At 40.7% G+C, this 16,111-nt stretch overlaps 1 protein-coding gene across 33 annotated transcripts in view; it reads left to right on the top strand.

Annotated features, from left to right (window-relative positions):
- LOC138791484 (protocadherin gamma-C5-like) overlaps positions 1–10,541 on the top strand; it is a 196,689-nt gene extending 186,148 nt beyond the window's left edge. For all 33 annotated transcript variants that reach the window (XM_069969224.1, XM_069969222.1, XM_069969211.1 and 30 more), the window contains exons 3-4: positions 4,929–5,017; positions 9,879–10,541. In XM_069969224.1, the coding sequence (XP_069825325.1) occupies positions 4,929–5,017; positions 9,879–10,093 (304 nt within the window). In that variant the 3' untranslated portion in view covers positions 10,094–10,541. The remainder of the gene's footprint in view (positions 1–4,928; positions 5,018–9,878) is intronic.
- Positions 10,542–16,111: the final 5,570 nt, after the last annotated feature.

The following is a 16,111-nucleotide window of genomic DNA, read 5'->3' as shown; positions in this document are numbered from 1 at the left end:
GGGGTTCTCAGCAGCCAGACCCTGACCGTTACACTCTTCTGACATGACGCTATGACATGTCAGAAGTTTTTAAAAACAGTAGTTACACTTTAAGTACAACTTATAAAAAATATTCCTATAGATTGATGTGCACACAACGTAGCTGAGAACAAGCCATTCGTGTCATCTCTTCCGATGACCTTACATAGGACCTAAGGCAAAAGGCAAATCAGATAGGCCCTCATTGTTACTCTCATGACTACAGCTTGTAATGGTGGTTACACTTTTATAGCAAAGATAGAAAACGCAGGGCACTCACCATCTGTTGCAAATTCAGACCATCCGGTTTATTGACAATGTGCAGGAGTAGCGGGGGAGAGACAGGAATGGGTCTCCCCCGCTACTCCTGCACCTTGTCAATAAACCGGATGGTCTGAATTTGCAACAGATGGCGAGTGCCCTGCGTTTTCTATCTTTGCTATTTGGTATTCACATGTGGTTTCCAGCAGGAGCACCGCCGGCACCTGATCCAGCCTACCCCAGGTGTGTCCGTTGTGAGTGGAGCCATCTATCTTTGTTTCTTTCATATAGGTTACACTTTAATATATTTGAACAGTTCTATTATTTATAGGCTATTTTTACTATAGATACAATCTATCACTCTGGATTTATTGTTTAATGCATCACTTGTAAGTGAATACACAGAAATATTTTAGTTTATACAAGATTCCTGATATATTATGTCATGGTGGTAAAACCATTGTATTATGTCTGGTGTACAGCCAAGTTCACGCTGAGTTGGTAATCGGGATACTGTATAGGAAAGGAAAAAAGGACTCCATAGAAATGAAAATTAAAAACATATTCTATGTTTTTAATAATCCAAAATTGGATTTTGCCTCATATTTCCAATGAGCCAAGAATCCCTTTACTTATGGGGAGTCACCGTGCAACCACTTTTTTTTATATTTCAATGTTTCACATAGAGAAGAGAAAGATGGGTCTTCTCCTTTGGCATGGGCAGAGTGGTAACTTAGGTAGGTTGTCTGGTGAGCAAAAGACACCTAAAGCCTTCTGTTCCCTTCCGTTCTGAGATGTGAGGAGGCCGTGATGTTGATGATCTCGATTTAGCCCTTACTTCCAATACATGGAATTTCAGAAAGTGAGTTCTGGCAAGTAGAAGGCTGGCTTCTGCTCATCGGACAACCCCTTTTAGTTCTTCTAGGTTAATATCTTTGTGGAAAAAGTTTACAACATGGGGATAAGATTTTATGGCACTATAATCTATATATATTACAATGGGAAACACACAGCATTGTCAACACATGTGCAATTAAACAGGTTCTGTCATGAGAATACTTTACCTCCCAATATGGCCTTTGTCAGAAATATTATGTACTCTTGCTCTTTGCCAAGTGACATTGTTTTTCCATATATTATACATACATCCCAAATCAACGGGTGTCCTCATCAGAGTTATTGTACTTGCAGGAATTGTCTCCTTGTCACTTCAGATATACTGGGTATTTACCAGAGATGAGCGCAACCCCAGAATGCTCGAGTCCAATTGTACGGCATTTGAATATCAGTGGCTAAAGAAGTTTAATACAGACTTATGGAGCCTGGGAAAAAGTGCATATAGCCTATGCCGAATGATTGGATTTAAGCACGCTTGAATTGGCTTCTTCTCTAGTACCGACACAATAAACGTCAATGGTAAAAGGCTGGGTTCACACACTGTATATTTCAGTCAGTATTATGGTCCTCATATTGCAACCAAAACCAGTAGTAGATTGAAAACACAGAAAGGATCTGTTCACACAATGTTGTAATTGAGTGGATGGCCACAATTTAATGGCAAATATTTGCTGTTATTGTAAAACAATGGCTGTTATATTGAAATAATGGCAGTTATTTACTGTTATATGGCAGCCATCCACTCACTTTTAGCATTGTGTGCACAGAGCCTTTCTGTGTTTTAAATCCACTCCTGGTTTTGGTTGCAATATGGGGACCACAATACTGACTGAAATATACTGTGTTTGAATCCAGCCTAAGGCTATGTTCAAGAGACCGGTCTCTGGCCGGATCATCTCTGGCGGTACGTACCGGCCGGATTATCTTTCCAGCCGAAGAGCTCTGATGCGGGCGCATCAGCGCGCACCTGCATCAGAGCTTCCCATAGCCCACAGTGAAGCGAGCGGCCAGAGCCGCTTGCTTCACTGTGTGAACTGACAGGGCTTTCTACGGCCGGAATTCACTGAATTCCGGCCGCAGAAAACTGACATGTCAGTTATTTGCGGCCCCGTATGGGATCTCGGCCGGAGCGTATACGATGTGTATACGCTCCGGCCAGGATCCCATAAAGAAACAGGCATTGTTCCACTTTGTACTTTTACGTAGTGTGAACATAGCCTAAAGCTGTGTTTTCACAATGGTAAAATGATGGCCATCTTTCTGGACAGCTGTCATTTTTAACAGCAAAAGTCAGCTGTCTTTTGATAATGATGGCCGCAAATAATGTTCATGATAATTATTTGCGGCCGTCTCTTGTCGTTAAAATGACAACCGTCTAGAAAGACAGACATCATTTTCCTGTTGTGAGAACACAGCCTTTAGGTTGAACTTGACAGACTCTAGGGGGGAGATTTATCAGACTGATGTAAAGCAGAATTGTCTTAGTTGCCCCTGGCAACCAATCAGATTCCTCCTTTTATTTTGTAAAGAATCTGTTAGGAATGAAAAGTGGAATCTGATTGGTTGCTAGGGGCAACTAAGACAATTCTACTTTACACCAGTCTGATAAATCTCCGTAAATCTCGCTGCAAGTCTGGTAGTCTGAACGACTGCTGTGTGTATGTAATTCTGTCGTCCCCTTAACCCCTTTGGCTCCCGCCCCACTGTGTCTGTATATACGTTACCTGTCTCCTGCACGGGGTCCCGGCGTCCTGCTCTCCCGCCTGGCCAATCAGTGTGTTGCCCAGCCGCAGCCACTGATTGGCTGGGCGGGAGAGCAGGACAGTGGGACCCAGTGCAACGAGGACAGGTAAGGTATATACAGACACAACAGAGCGGGAGCCGAAGGGGTTAAGCGGCTGGCAGAATTACATACACGCAGCGGTCGTTTAGACCGCTGCAAGTATGTAATCACAGGGAACTGCCAGGCCCTGACAGACTCGCAGCGAGATTTACGCTGCGAGTTGGTAGGTGTGAAGGCACCCTCTAGGTGTTTTTTTTTTCAACCTCATCAACTGTATAACTATTTAATTTTGAAGGGATCTCTGGGGAGATTTACTGTAAGTAGCCTTACAGTAACAATATCCTTTTTTGCCGATAGCAACCAATCGCAGCCCAGCTTTCATTTTACCACAACTTATAAATGCTTCAAAGCTGAGGTGTTATTGGTTGCTATGGGCAATAAAGAAAGTTTGTACTGTAAGACTGCTTGATAAAATAAAAAGCATAGAGCATACAGGAACACCTGAACGTGAGTGCATCAAGGGCTGTAGAGACAACATTAACAATATACGTGCAGCCCTTGCTTTATATAGAAAATAATAAACATGTATACTTACCTGTCCATGCTCCCACGGTGTCTTGCTGCCTTTTCTCCACTTAGTGGAACCGCCACTGACACTTCCTAACCTGTCTGACCAGACACAGCCACAACCACTGACAGACACAGCGAACAGTGATTGGCTGAGCGACCTGTCACTTCAGAAACGGGTTAGGAAGTGTGAGTGGCAGCTCCAGTCAATGGAAAAATGCAGCAGGACACCGGCAGAGCCTTAACAGGTAAGTATACATGTTTATAATTTTCTATACACCGGGTACTCCTCTCATCTTTAATATAAGTTGAAAGACAACGATGATCGGCTCCTCGGCTGATCATTGTCTTTATTACACGGGGCAATATCTGTCCGAATTGGCCTGATTCATTAGGGCCCTTAAGGCCCTATTCTACGGGCCGACATTGAGGAGCCAACAAGCGCTGTCAGCGCTCAATTACTCCTCGTTCCCGGAGTCTGGGGGGGGGGGGGCGCAGATGATCGCTGATCGCCTGGGCAGCCCATAGGATATAGTGGCGGTCTGCTGTCGCCGCTGCTGGTCGACGGAGCGATGGCCGCAGATCGTTGCTATATAAGTCTTTTGTCTTTCAACATGAATGATGTCGGCTGATCGTTGCCTCCCATTCCATGGGACAATTATCGGACGTAACGGCCGAATATGGCCGATATCGGCCGAATACGGCCGATAGTCGTTCCGTGTAATAAGGGCCTTTAGTCTCTTAGTGCTCTTACATTGAAGAATCCCTTTCTGTGTTGGTTTTAAAAAAAAATCTCTTGTTACAGATATAGTCCTGGGGATAAATAGATCCTGGGAGAGATCTCTGTGTTGTCCCGATCTATACCAGTCATTGGGTCACCCTTCCACTGTATTTTTTTTTCCTAAAAGAAATAACACAAAATTATTTTGATAAGGGCTACTTATTTCTGAGTAGTATAGTCAATCAATTCAATTTCTTACTTTGGATATACTGTATACTGTACATAATGTACATGTAAAGGAGTACAAATGTGCTATTTTTAGTAAAGTAACTTACATACATGCCAGCCCATTCCCGCATAGCCTAAAGCTGGTCATTAGGGGTCCAGACTTTGGTTTTTTTTAGTTTTTTTTGCACTCGTTTTTATAACTTTGAGGAAATTAAATTGACTTGTATTGTTTACCCAAAAAAAGAATGGTAATTCATATAATGTATTTGTTTTGCTGACAAATAGCATTTTGTTTCCAAAATGAACCCCTGTATTGTTGTGTTTCACAATACCTAAAGAACAGCCGTTCCTTTGTTGTGCAATCTTATAAATTACAGGTTCTGTCTGCTGCGGTTTACTTTAATTACATCTGATATTAACAGTAATCATGTTGTGTCATTGTGGTCTCTTTAGAGCACAACCCACAGAGGAAGCTGGAGTGTGGCCAAACAACCAGTTCGAAACCGAGAGACTTCAGGCGATGATTCTAGCATCTGCTAATGGTCAGTCTTGTATATCGGTATATGTGGAAACAATGTGGTGTATTTGATCATAATGCTCAATAATGACTCTATATGAAATGTCAATGTAGATTATATGTCATGTAGAAAGCATGGAAACTGACTGTGGTTGATCTGAAATGCAGTTTTACGGGATGATTTTTAGTGGTTGCAACGGGTCCCTTTTATATAAAATATATATTCTTTTAACCTTATGTGCTTTACCCGTGACATGTACCAATTTGTGACAGCCTAGAATTATAATACTGTATCCCTATTACATATTTAAGTACCTTAAGGCTGGGTTCACACTACGTATATTTCAGTCAGTATTGTGGTCCTCATATTGCAACCAAAACCAGGAGTGGATTCAAAACACAGAAAAGATCTGTTCACACAATGTTGAAATTGAGCGGATGGCCGCCATATAACAGTAAATAACGGCCATTATTTCAATACAACAGCCGTTGTTTTAAAATAACAGCAAATATTTGCCATTAAATGGCGGCCATCCACTCAATTTCAACATTGTGTGAACAGAGCCTTTCTGTGTTTTTAATCCACTCCTGGTTTTGGTTGCAATATGAGGACCACAATACTGACTGAAATATACGTAGTGTGAACCCAGCCTTAAAGTAGTTCTATACCAGTTGTACCCCAGAACATCGCTCACTGAGTAAAGAAAGCAATTTGGAGGTTGCCTTTTTATCCAAAAAGGCCGATATGAACCACTTGACCATTAGTTCTTTTTCAATGATGCAACCCGCCCAACATGTTTCACTATAACACAGTGGCATCTTCAGGGGTAAGGTAGCAATGACTTCCTCTTATTGTAGCCCCAGAGAGACTGCCTGTTCAGCCAATCACTGACTGTACTGGGGACCTTCCTTGGCCAGTGACTCAATAAGTAATACTAAAAAGGTCTGTAGATCTCATAGTAGATAAAAGAGCTTATAATAATAATAATAATAATAATAATAATGTTCTTATATGCAGCCATTTATTTAATTTCCACTTAAAGTACATTGTACAGACCGGAACACAGATATTACAGGAAAATGAAAATCAGAAGCTTACAGTCATTGATAACCTTTCTTTTTTTATCCAAAAAGGCTGATATACACCATTTAACCATCAGTTCTTTTTTAATGACGTAACACACCCAATATGTTTTACGATAACACAGTAGCATCTTCAGGGGTAAATGGAGCAATGACTTCCTGTTATTGTAAGCTCAGAGGAACTGCCTGTTTGGCCAATCACTGACTGTAGTGGTGACCTTCCTTGGCCAATGACTGAATAAGTAATACTAGAAGAGTCTGTAGATCTTACAGTAGATAAAAGAGACTTTTACAATAATAATATAGTTATGTGCAGCCATTTGTTTAATTTCAAAAATACATTGTACAGTCTGGAACGCAGATATTACCAGAAAATTAAAATCGGAAGCTTACAGTCACTGTTTGCTTTATTTTCCGTGTTTTGTTTGATAGAGGGAACTAACCAGCTGTACTAATATCCTGCAACTTTCCGGAATATGATCTTGAAAACGATAAGAAAGCGAGTAATTGAAATTCTGTGTTGCATGGTGTTTGACTAATTCTGTAACATGTGACAGTACTGCTTACATTGCATGGAGGCACTGCCATCTGTTACTTGGCTCTCGGAGTGAAGATGTTTTTCCTATTGACAAGATCATTCCTGCAGTTTGCCAAGTACTTGTGTATGCAGCAAACATTGTATATGATCATTTTATAAGGCCAAAATAATTTTTTCAATGAGTATTTTGGGTTTTCTAAGTGTCTGATGTCAAAAGCACGAGCCACTTAATTATATTTCATTTGATCCCTCAAACATAGGTTAATAAATTAGCTTTTTGCCGGGGGCTTACTATTATATCAAGGGTATACCTTTATAGGGCCCTTAGAGAGTGGGGGCCCAGCCCTGGTTGGTACTATCCCCATTTTTACAGGGTAGTGAGATGCAGGAATACTCTATAGAAAAACTATATTTTTATAGTAGAGGAGAAGTTGTCACAAGGTCCTGAAAAGACTATGGACGGGGTAAGAAACACAAGGCATTGGTGACAAAAGCTGGCAGCTCTGAAAGACTAGAAACATAATGGGAGTCCAATTTCTTCCATAAAGGCCATTGACTCATATAATCTTATTTCAAACCACACTGACACTTGCAGTAAGTCACCAATATTTCCTTGTACGCTATGTACTCTTCTATAATGACATACATGGCCTCACTGCAGTATAAAGCTCCAAATTCCGGGAACCCCTTTCTTTAGCTGAGGTCATGCTCTTAATTCAGGTCATTGGAGACATAAACTGAATGAATATTGCTCGAGCGCTGCAGTGAAGGAAGCAGATGTCGGAATTTTAAAGCTTTTATAGCCAGGACAGATCAAATGGGCTCTTTATTGAAGAAGGGGAACGTTGTAGCAGAGTTGAATTTGTGGAGTGTATAGAAACATTTAGGCAAGGATACTCCCGTTGGTGTAAGCCTCTGAGGAAGGATTTCAAATTTTAGATGCTATATTCTGTCGAAGTTGAAACATCCCTTAAATTCAGATTAAGGCTATGTTCACATTACTTAAGAGACCAGCCGTTGTGTGACCGTTGTGTTGGATGATTTTTCCGGCCGCAGTGTTCTGATGCGGGCGCATCACTGCGCGCCCGCATCAGAACTCTCATAGCACACAATGAAGCAAGCGGCCTGAGCCGCTCGCTTCATTGTGTGAACTGACAAGTCTTTCTGCAGCCACAATTCACTGAATTGCAGCCGCAGAAAAGTGACATGTCAATTCTTTGCGGCGCCGTATGGGATCCTGGCCGGAGCGTATATGATGTGTATACGCTCCAGCCGGGATCCCATAGAAGATAAGGCAGTGTGTTCCAGCATGCAAAGTACGCCCGTTTTTGCCGATGACAACAACGGTCATACTTTTACGCTGTGTGAACAAAGCCTAAAGAAGATTTCTTGTTTTTCATGAACATTCCCCTAATTAAGACATGGGAACCTCCGGCCCTCAAGCTGTTGCAAAACTACATTTCCCATCATGCCTGGACAGCCAAAGCATGATGGGAAATGTATTTTTGCAACAGCTGAAGGGGCAAAGGGTTCCCCATCTTTGTCCTTTTCGAAGCAGCCTCCATTTTATCTATGTAGCAATCTGCATTGGTACAGTTCACAGGCTATTACCCTACACAGAGACTCTGGAGATGATATACTTGTATTGGGAAGAGATACATAGCGAAGACACACACTTTTTATAAACTATGGCCTTCGTAAAGATGGAACCCAAAACCATTAGTAGAAATTAATATATTTAAAATATTATATAAATTAAAATTATATTATATATTTAAAATTATATAAAAATTAATACTGCCTTTAAGGATTTTTTCTAAAGTCTACACTAAAAAAAAATGATATTTGTTTCCCGGAGGATCTGTCTTATAGCCATAACCCTAGTCATTACATTTTGATCAAGGGGTCTTGTTTAGGAAATGAGAGCAGAGGTGTTATTTAGAATTCCATTGATTGGTGTAGGGCATGGGTCTCCAAACTGCGGCCCTCCAGCTGTTGCAAAACTACATTTCCCATCATGCCCGGACAGCCAAATCAGCAGGGTGTCTGCCTCTAATAAATTATATATCATGTATACATTTATTTGAAACAGAAGCTGCTGTACGCTTGAATTTTGCATGCAGTCAAAATATGGACCCCGACCTATTTAGGACTAAATAGTCTCTCTTTACACATTCATGTCCTTAAACGATTACTAATAAAAACTTTTGACAGGTCAGACAGACCCCAATATCTATATGACATGGCAAACATTTTTTCAAAGGATTGTAATTAGAGATAAGCGATTTTACACTAAGGGCGGGTTTACACGTATCGTATCCGCAGCGCATTTCATGCTGCGAGTTTGCAGCGAAATCCACTGCGGACACCTGCCCATTCACTTCAATGGGATGACATATTTGCAGCGGGATTAACCCCCGCGGCCTGGGTACATACTTTACCCGGGTCCCCACTCCGGCTAGCTTCGGGGGCTTCCGGCGTCTCCCGGCACTCAACCAATTAATGCGCTGCCCTGCCACACTGCACTGATTGGCTGAGCGCCAGGAGACGCCGAGAGCCCCCGAAGCTAGCCGGAGTGGGGACCCACTAAAGTATGTACACGGGCCGTGGGGGTTAGGGGCGCTTACTTTTGCATACTCGCAGCTGGAGTGTCATTGTATTTCATCCCATTGAAGTGAATGGGCAGGTATGTGCAGCAGATTTCACTGCAAACTCGTGGATTTAGGTGCGAACATACCCTAATAAGGAAGCAAAGCAATTCATTATCTCTGCAATCCGCTTATCAGCTGGCTGCTTTTTAACTGACTGCTGCTCCATGCTGCTCTTCCCCAGGTGCTGGGAAAAGCTGGATGCAGTCCTGGGGAATTCCTCCCAGTATCCCAGGACTGGAACCACCTTTTCCCAGCACCTCAGAAGGAGCAGCAGTCAGTTAAAAGGCAGCAGGTTGCAGAGATAACAAGGCGCCTAGCTTCATTATTACTGTAAATTTGCTCATCTCATTCATGAATCTAATGGGAAGTTACAGATGAAGGTTACCGTGTGGAAGCCCAGATCCACATAAAAATAAATGGAAACTGTTCTTTAAAAGTTAATATGAATTTCAAAGCAACTCTGCAAATAACACATCCTTTTAAATAAAGTTATTCTGATGTAATCTTTTTCCTAATAAGTTCCTATCAATATGCGTCAATGTTCTTCACAAACTAAATGGAAAAACATGATGTTAAAGCTACCAGACACTTATGCCTTTGATTTTACCTTACAGAGGCTGCTGAGGGAACTTCAGGCCTCGGAGGAGGAACAGGAACCATGGGCCTTAGTGCTCGATACGGACCCCAGTTCACCCTGCAGCATGTCCCTGACTACAGGCAGAACGTCTACATACCAGGAAGTACCTTGACACCAACCAATGCTGGAGGGAAACGTGATGGAAAAGGCGGAGGTAACAAGAAGAAATCTGGCAAGAAGGACAAGAAGTAACCATCTTTATGAAAAAGTTTGCTTACACCAACAGGGCAGAATTATTTGAACACTTCCCTATGTGAAAAAAATAAAACTATTAGGGCAAAGTTGAATGTCATCTTTGGACACTAAAGAAAATCAATGGCTAGAATGTGTCATCATTAGAGTTGGATACAGAGGGTCCCCTCCTCCGGTGGATTCTTCTGCCTCCAGCTCTGATGATGAGAACATTATACTAAACCTCGGAAACAAGTGCCCTGTCAATATTAGCTAAGATTTTGTATTAGTGCAAGCTGATTTCATGATGATATGCACTCTTTTTACAAGCTGTTACAATTTGGTTTGCTTCCACATCGACATCTTGTGGAACTTCTTCCATTGTATATAATTCCAGCAAAGTAGTTATTTATAATTTATAAACATTCAGGTATTCGAGAGCGATTCTTGGCTTTTTACCCATTTTCCATTTCGTATTGGCAGTAAGAGAATCGTATAGCGTATTGGCAGTAAGAGAATCGTATAGCGTCAAATTTTGGGTAAGCAGAAATATGTGACCTGAATAAAACAAAACGTTGAGTCTAAAAACTGGATAGTAAGTAAAAAAAAAAACAAAAAAAACAATGGGGGCAGCCATTTTATAGACCCAACTCTTTGATTCGATTATGACCAGGAAATTTACAAGGAGTAAGAATGTATTAAAACATGGGGCAAAGATGACTAGATACTACTGATGCTTCTTAATGGTCCAAATTCTGAGCGTTTGAGTTCATAAAATGGCTACATCCAATGTATGACATAAAAATTTAAGGCAAGTTTTTTTTTTTTTCCTGAAGTATGTAAAAAATTCTATATATATGTAGTGATCGTACAACTACTACTTAAAAAGAGTGTCAATGGTCTTGTGCAGTACTGATTTTAATACTGTACTTATTGATGTGTTTGTTTATTTTCTATGAGAAGACTATGTTGGAGATTTTTGTTCCCCCCCGAATATGGATTAAGAATATTCACATAATTTAATGTACGTGGAACACTAAAGGAAAAGTCCAATTTGCTTATCTCCTCTGGAATAACAAGTGGACTCATTACACTTCTGCACAAAAAAATTGCATGTCTAATTTTCACAAATTGTCTGCAACTCCACCAGACATAGGGAATTTGTTGCATGTAACCAGCATGGGGGTAATTCATTCTTAATATAGAATGGTAAAAGTAAACCAGGTGAAAATGTCTAGGGTTAAAAAGTGTAGATTCACCGCCGGGGGAGGAGATTATGAGACATATATGCCAAGAATAATAAAATTCTTACTTGTACATAAAATTACATTTTTCTTCATGTTATTAACATTAAGATAAAATGACACAAACATTTCTGAGAACTACTGGGTATTACTCAAGAATCATGAAGCATCCTGAGAAAATACACGGTAAAAAAAAAAAAGTTTAGAAACCGGTAAAAGAAGGATACTGACGATGGTTACCTAAAAATTTTTTTTTTTGTACAGTTCCAAAAAAAGAAATGACTGGAGGAGAAACCCTATTTTTTCAATAAAACGATTGTGTGATATTTTCCTACATTAGGGATAATAGATATTAGGCCATTCTCTATAACCAACTATGGCCTAGATGTAATCCCCTGCAGAATTTTAGTGTTGGATCCAACCAATCCAATTTCAAAACTTTATTCAAAAATTTTACTTTCTAGTGCAAGTTGCATACATAGAATGGACTACTTGCGATGGCCTAAAGAATGTTTGTCCATATAAGTAACATGTACCCATCGCCACCAAGCATCATGGACAATCCAGCATGGTTGTAAGCCTATCAAGCCAAAAAATGAATCTGTGAGAAATGTTGAGCTTAGATAAGACTGGTTCCAATTTTGGACCCCTGATGATGATGTTCTCCTCTGATAAAATAGTACACCATCAAGTTTTTATTTTATTTTTTTCGGCCAGGATCTTCATCATTTAGTCTACTTACATCTATGTAAGTCAGTATAAAGCTAGAATTTTTTGGGAACAAATACAAATATTCATGACCCTCCCCCTAATCTTGTAATAGTAACCATTCCCGCTGCTTGTAATAATATTAACTAATGCAGTTATGTGAGTCTTTTAGCGGTAGATACATTTTTTGCTATTTTTTCCTTTCTATCGAAGAAGCAGAAGGTTATGTCATTGTAGAGATGCTTTCGTCTTGTAACTATTAAGTGCTTATCTCATCCCAGTAGCTAACTTGTGGACAGCAGTATTTTACTATTCTCCTATCTTTCTGTGTGGTTTGTGATATCAATGTACATGAGTTGAAATGCATCTGTCCTTTTTAATGTGTCTAATACTGAATTATACCTACATATTATATAAAGATATATATATGCTTATTTCCCTCCCTGTATCCATATAGACCCATGTCACTGTATTACATGCAAGTTTTATACTCTGTTTTTATATTGCTTTCTTTCTTTGGGAAAAAAAAAATAAATAAAATGTTTTCTTCAAGTTGTTGGCGTTGTCGGGTTTTAATTACGCGGCTGCCTCTACGGCTTGCATTGTATTACACAAAGTAGAGATAAGAAGTCTTATATTCTTAGAGAGATTGCCGTCTGGTTAAGCTTGTTAGAGTTGACCCATATTTTCTTAATGATTTTGTGTCTCCTGCTGATACTAATGCTCAAGCCGTTATTCCATGAAATCAGACGAGAGCCGAAAGACAGCAACATTTCTTATTCTTTTACTTACAGAATATGAATACCATTCACAACTAGAGATGATCAAACAGTGGAAAATCTTGGGTTCTCTAGAACTGGAACCTTGTCGAACATTCCGCATTTGATTCCTGATGCCTTCACGGTCCATGGGGAAGGAGGAGACAGCCTGGGTACCACCTGGAATTCCGGGATGCAGCCTATTACCTACAGTAGGCTGAATCCTGGAATTCCAGGCGGTATCCGGGCTGTCTCCTCCTTCCCCATGGACCGGGAAGGCATCAGGAATCAAATGCGGAAGGTTTGAGTTCTATAGAACCTAAGATTTTCCACTGTTCGATCATCTCTATTCAATACCACTGGTAGAACCAATATGAAGAGACACATACAGTATGATGAATGACTATGTTGTTCTATTGGACAAGAAGCAACTATTTACTGTCAACCATGCTAGAAAAATGCAGAGCCATCTGAGCATTTCTGGAGTGTCAACCAGATATACAATCCAACTATTCATTGATACTCGGAGAGGGTTTACAAAAAAAAGGCTACACATACAAATATACTTATATGCTGCTTAAAAGATCACTAGTGAGTCAATCAAGTAGGTGGGGAATGACAGAGATGTGAATAGTTGGAGGCACTTTGACCTCTTAACCAGTTACTATTCATTCTAGATGTGCCAAAGGTATGATGCCTCCCACAACATGACTATCATTGTCACATGCCACACAACTTATCAACATAGGCTTCATATGTATGAAACTACTATAGCAAATAACACATTACTTTAATTATAGTAAGTAGGCCCTAACCAATCACTATAATGGAGGAACCAAAGTGAATGTAATGGTGATCATAAATATGTGTTTTCAGTGATCCAAAGTCCATGTGACTGATAGAGATATCCAAGTACAGCTTTTACAGTAAGAAGGCCTAAAGACTGTTATTTTAGGTAACTTTTGACATGTCCTCAAACTGTTCGCACCAATTCTCACTCCTACTTATTTACACTGAATAAAACAGCCGTTTGGAATCCCGCCTGCCTCAGTGTGTCAATGGGATGCCTCGCGCATCTCCTCTCGCCGACACTCTCTGCTCAAAGAATAAACATGTCATTTCTTTGAGCGGAGAGCTGTGGAGAGCAGAGGTGCGTGAGGCATCCCACTGACACATTGAGGGAGACGGGATACAGCGGCGGAGGCTCTGCTCCAGATTTCCTTCTGATTCACTCAATGTGAACATACCTTAAGATCTGAGATACAGCCATACATTATCTTTGCTCTTAGGTCATCTTTATTTTCCATTATCCCTTGTTCAAAACACTTTAAGGGTGCCTTCACACCTACCGTATCGCAGTAGAAAATCCGCTGCGGATCCGCAGCGAATCCGCAGCAGATTTAACTAAATGAATGAACACAGCATTAAATACGCACTGTCAAATTCGCTGTGGATCCGCAGCCGATTTGTAACTGCGGATTTAATGCTGTGTTTATTCATTTAGTTAAATCCGCTGCGGATCTGCTGCGGATCAGCAGCGGATTTTCTACTGCGATACGGTAGGTGTGAAGGCACCCTAAGGAAGTTTAAGGGGTTGTCTGAAGAGTATATTTTAGGTCACCTAAGTGTTGTGGTCTTTCATGTATCAGAGCTCCTTCCACCTGCTATAGGAACCAAAAAATACATATATCTAAGAGGTCAGTGTTACCAGAAGGCATTGTTATAATGCTAGATGTCCAAAGTTCTAGTTATTCAGAACGTACTGTATTAATCACTGGAACAATCCGAGAGTAGCATTTCTCTTCCTGTCTCTCTGGACACTGCAGGAGATGGACTAGAGAAGTGTATGGACAGGGAGAAAAGTGGGATTTTGAATATGGAGACCCCAACACCCCGACAGAAAAAAACTTGTACCTATTACATGTTGAAAGTTTTTTCTTCTCAGCTCCAGATATAGATAGATAGATAGATAGATAGATAGATAGATAGATAGATAGATAGATAGATAGATAGATAGATAGATAGATAGATAGATAGATAGATAGGCCTGGATCAATGACCCTTTTCCTGTAAGCCACTGTAGTACATCTTACTCTATACTATTCATGATCCTCTTAAATGGTTACCATTCAGGAAATTATAGCTGCGGGAGTCCATACTTTCACAAAATGTTCCTAGGATCTCCAAGGAAGGTCATCAATTGTCATTCCTCCCATCTGTTATGTTTGAACGTGTTCAAAGCAAATGGCAGGGACAGGTGATTTCCAGGATTCTACAACTTTACATTTGGAGTCAGGAAAATAGATTTAATGAGCCTTTGGGGTATGTTTAGGGAGTTTTCTGAAGAAAATGAACTGTACTGTGCCGGGGCTTTTGTATGTAGACTCTGCCAATCTGTCTGCAATGTGTGATCGTTTTCTAGACAATGGGCTATCCAAGTGCACAGTAAGTAAAATAACAGATGACACCATTTCCTGAATGCATGAAATACAATGAGGATGAAACAGATATCATTATAAACAATTATCCATTATAAACCTCTCAGATTATACATTGAAATGCTCTAGAGGGTAACAGAATCATCTTACTATATAAAAAAGCAAATGAAATGTTTAGTAAGTAGTCTAGCAGAGAACTGTCAACTACATATTTCTGCCCCCGGTTTCCACATCGACACCCCCCAATTTCACTGCCTTAATATATACACGTTTTATATATTACATTGCTTGTGTTTTTCCCATGAACAGACCAAGATGGCACGGTCCTTTTGATCCGACACCCAATTCCCGTGCATGGCGCCAGTCTATTCCTGAGCACTGGCCTGACATGAAGCCCTGGGGGTGGGCCATTGATCCTAATGGAGCCTTTTTACAGAGGGGAGGGGGTTTTGTCACACTGGGGGACAGTGCTTCATGTCGGGTCGGTGCTTAGGAATAGACCGGCACCGTGCGTAGGAACCAGGGTTCGGTTTGGCAGGTTCACTGAACTTTGAAGCAAAGTTTGGGTTTGTCCAACCCAAACATTAAACAAACTACTATAAAACAGCTAAACGATTGCAGGAGTTCAGTTGTTTTAGTGCAGTTTAGCAAGTTCACTTATCAAGACTTACCTGTCTATGCTTCCCCGTTGTCCCCCACTGATCACAGCCACCTCCACTTCCTGACTGAGACGGTAATGACAGCCCACTCAGCCAATCACTGACTGAAGTGCTGTCCCGTCTCAGTCAGTCAATGATTGGCTGAGGGGGCTGTCACTCTCGTCATGGAAGTGACAGCCTGCTTAGCCAATCATTAACTAAGGCAGTGCTGCAACCAGTGATTGGCTGAGCG

Source organism: Dendropsophus ebraccatus, chromosome 1 (genome assembly GCF_027789765.1).
Source record: "Dendropsophus ebraccatus isolate aDenEbr1 chromosome 1, aDenEbr1.pat, whole genome shotgun sequence".
NCBI classification, from domain to species: domain Eukaryota; kingdom Metazoa; phylum Chordata; class Amphibia; order Anura; family Hylidae; genus Dendropsophus; species Dendropsophus ebraccatus.
This window is presented reverse-complemented; position numbering and strand designations above follow the sequence as displayed.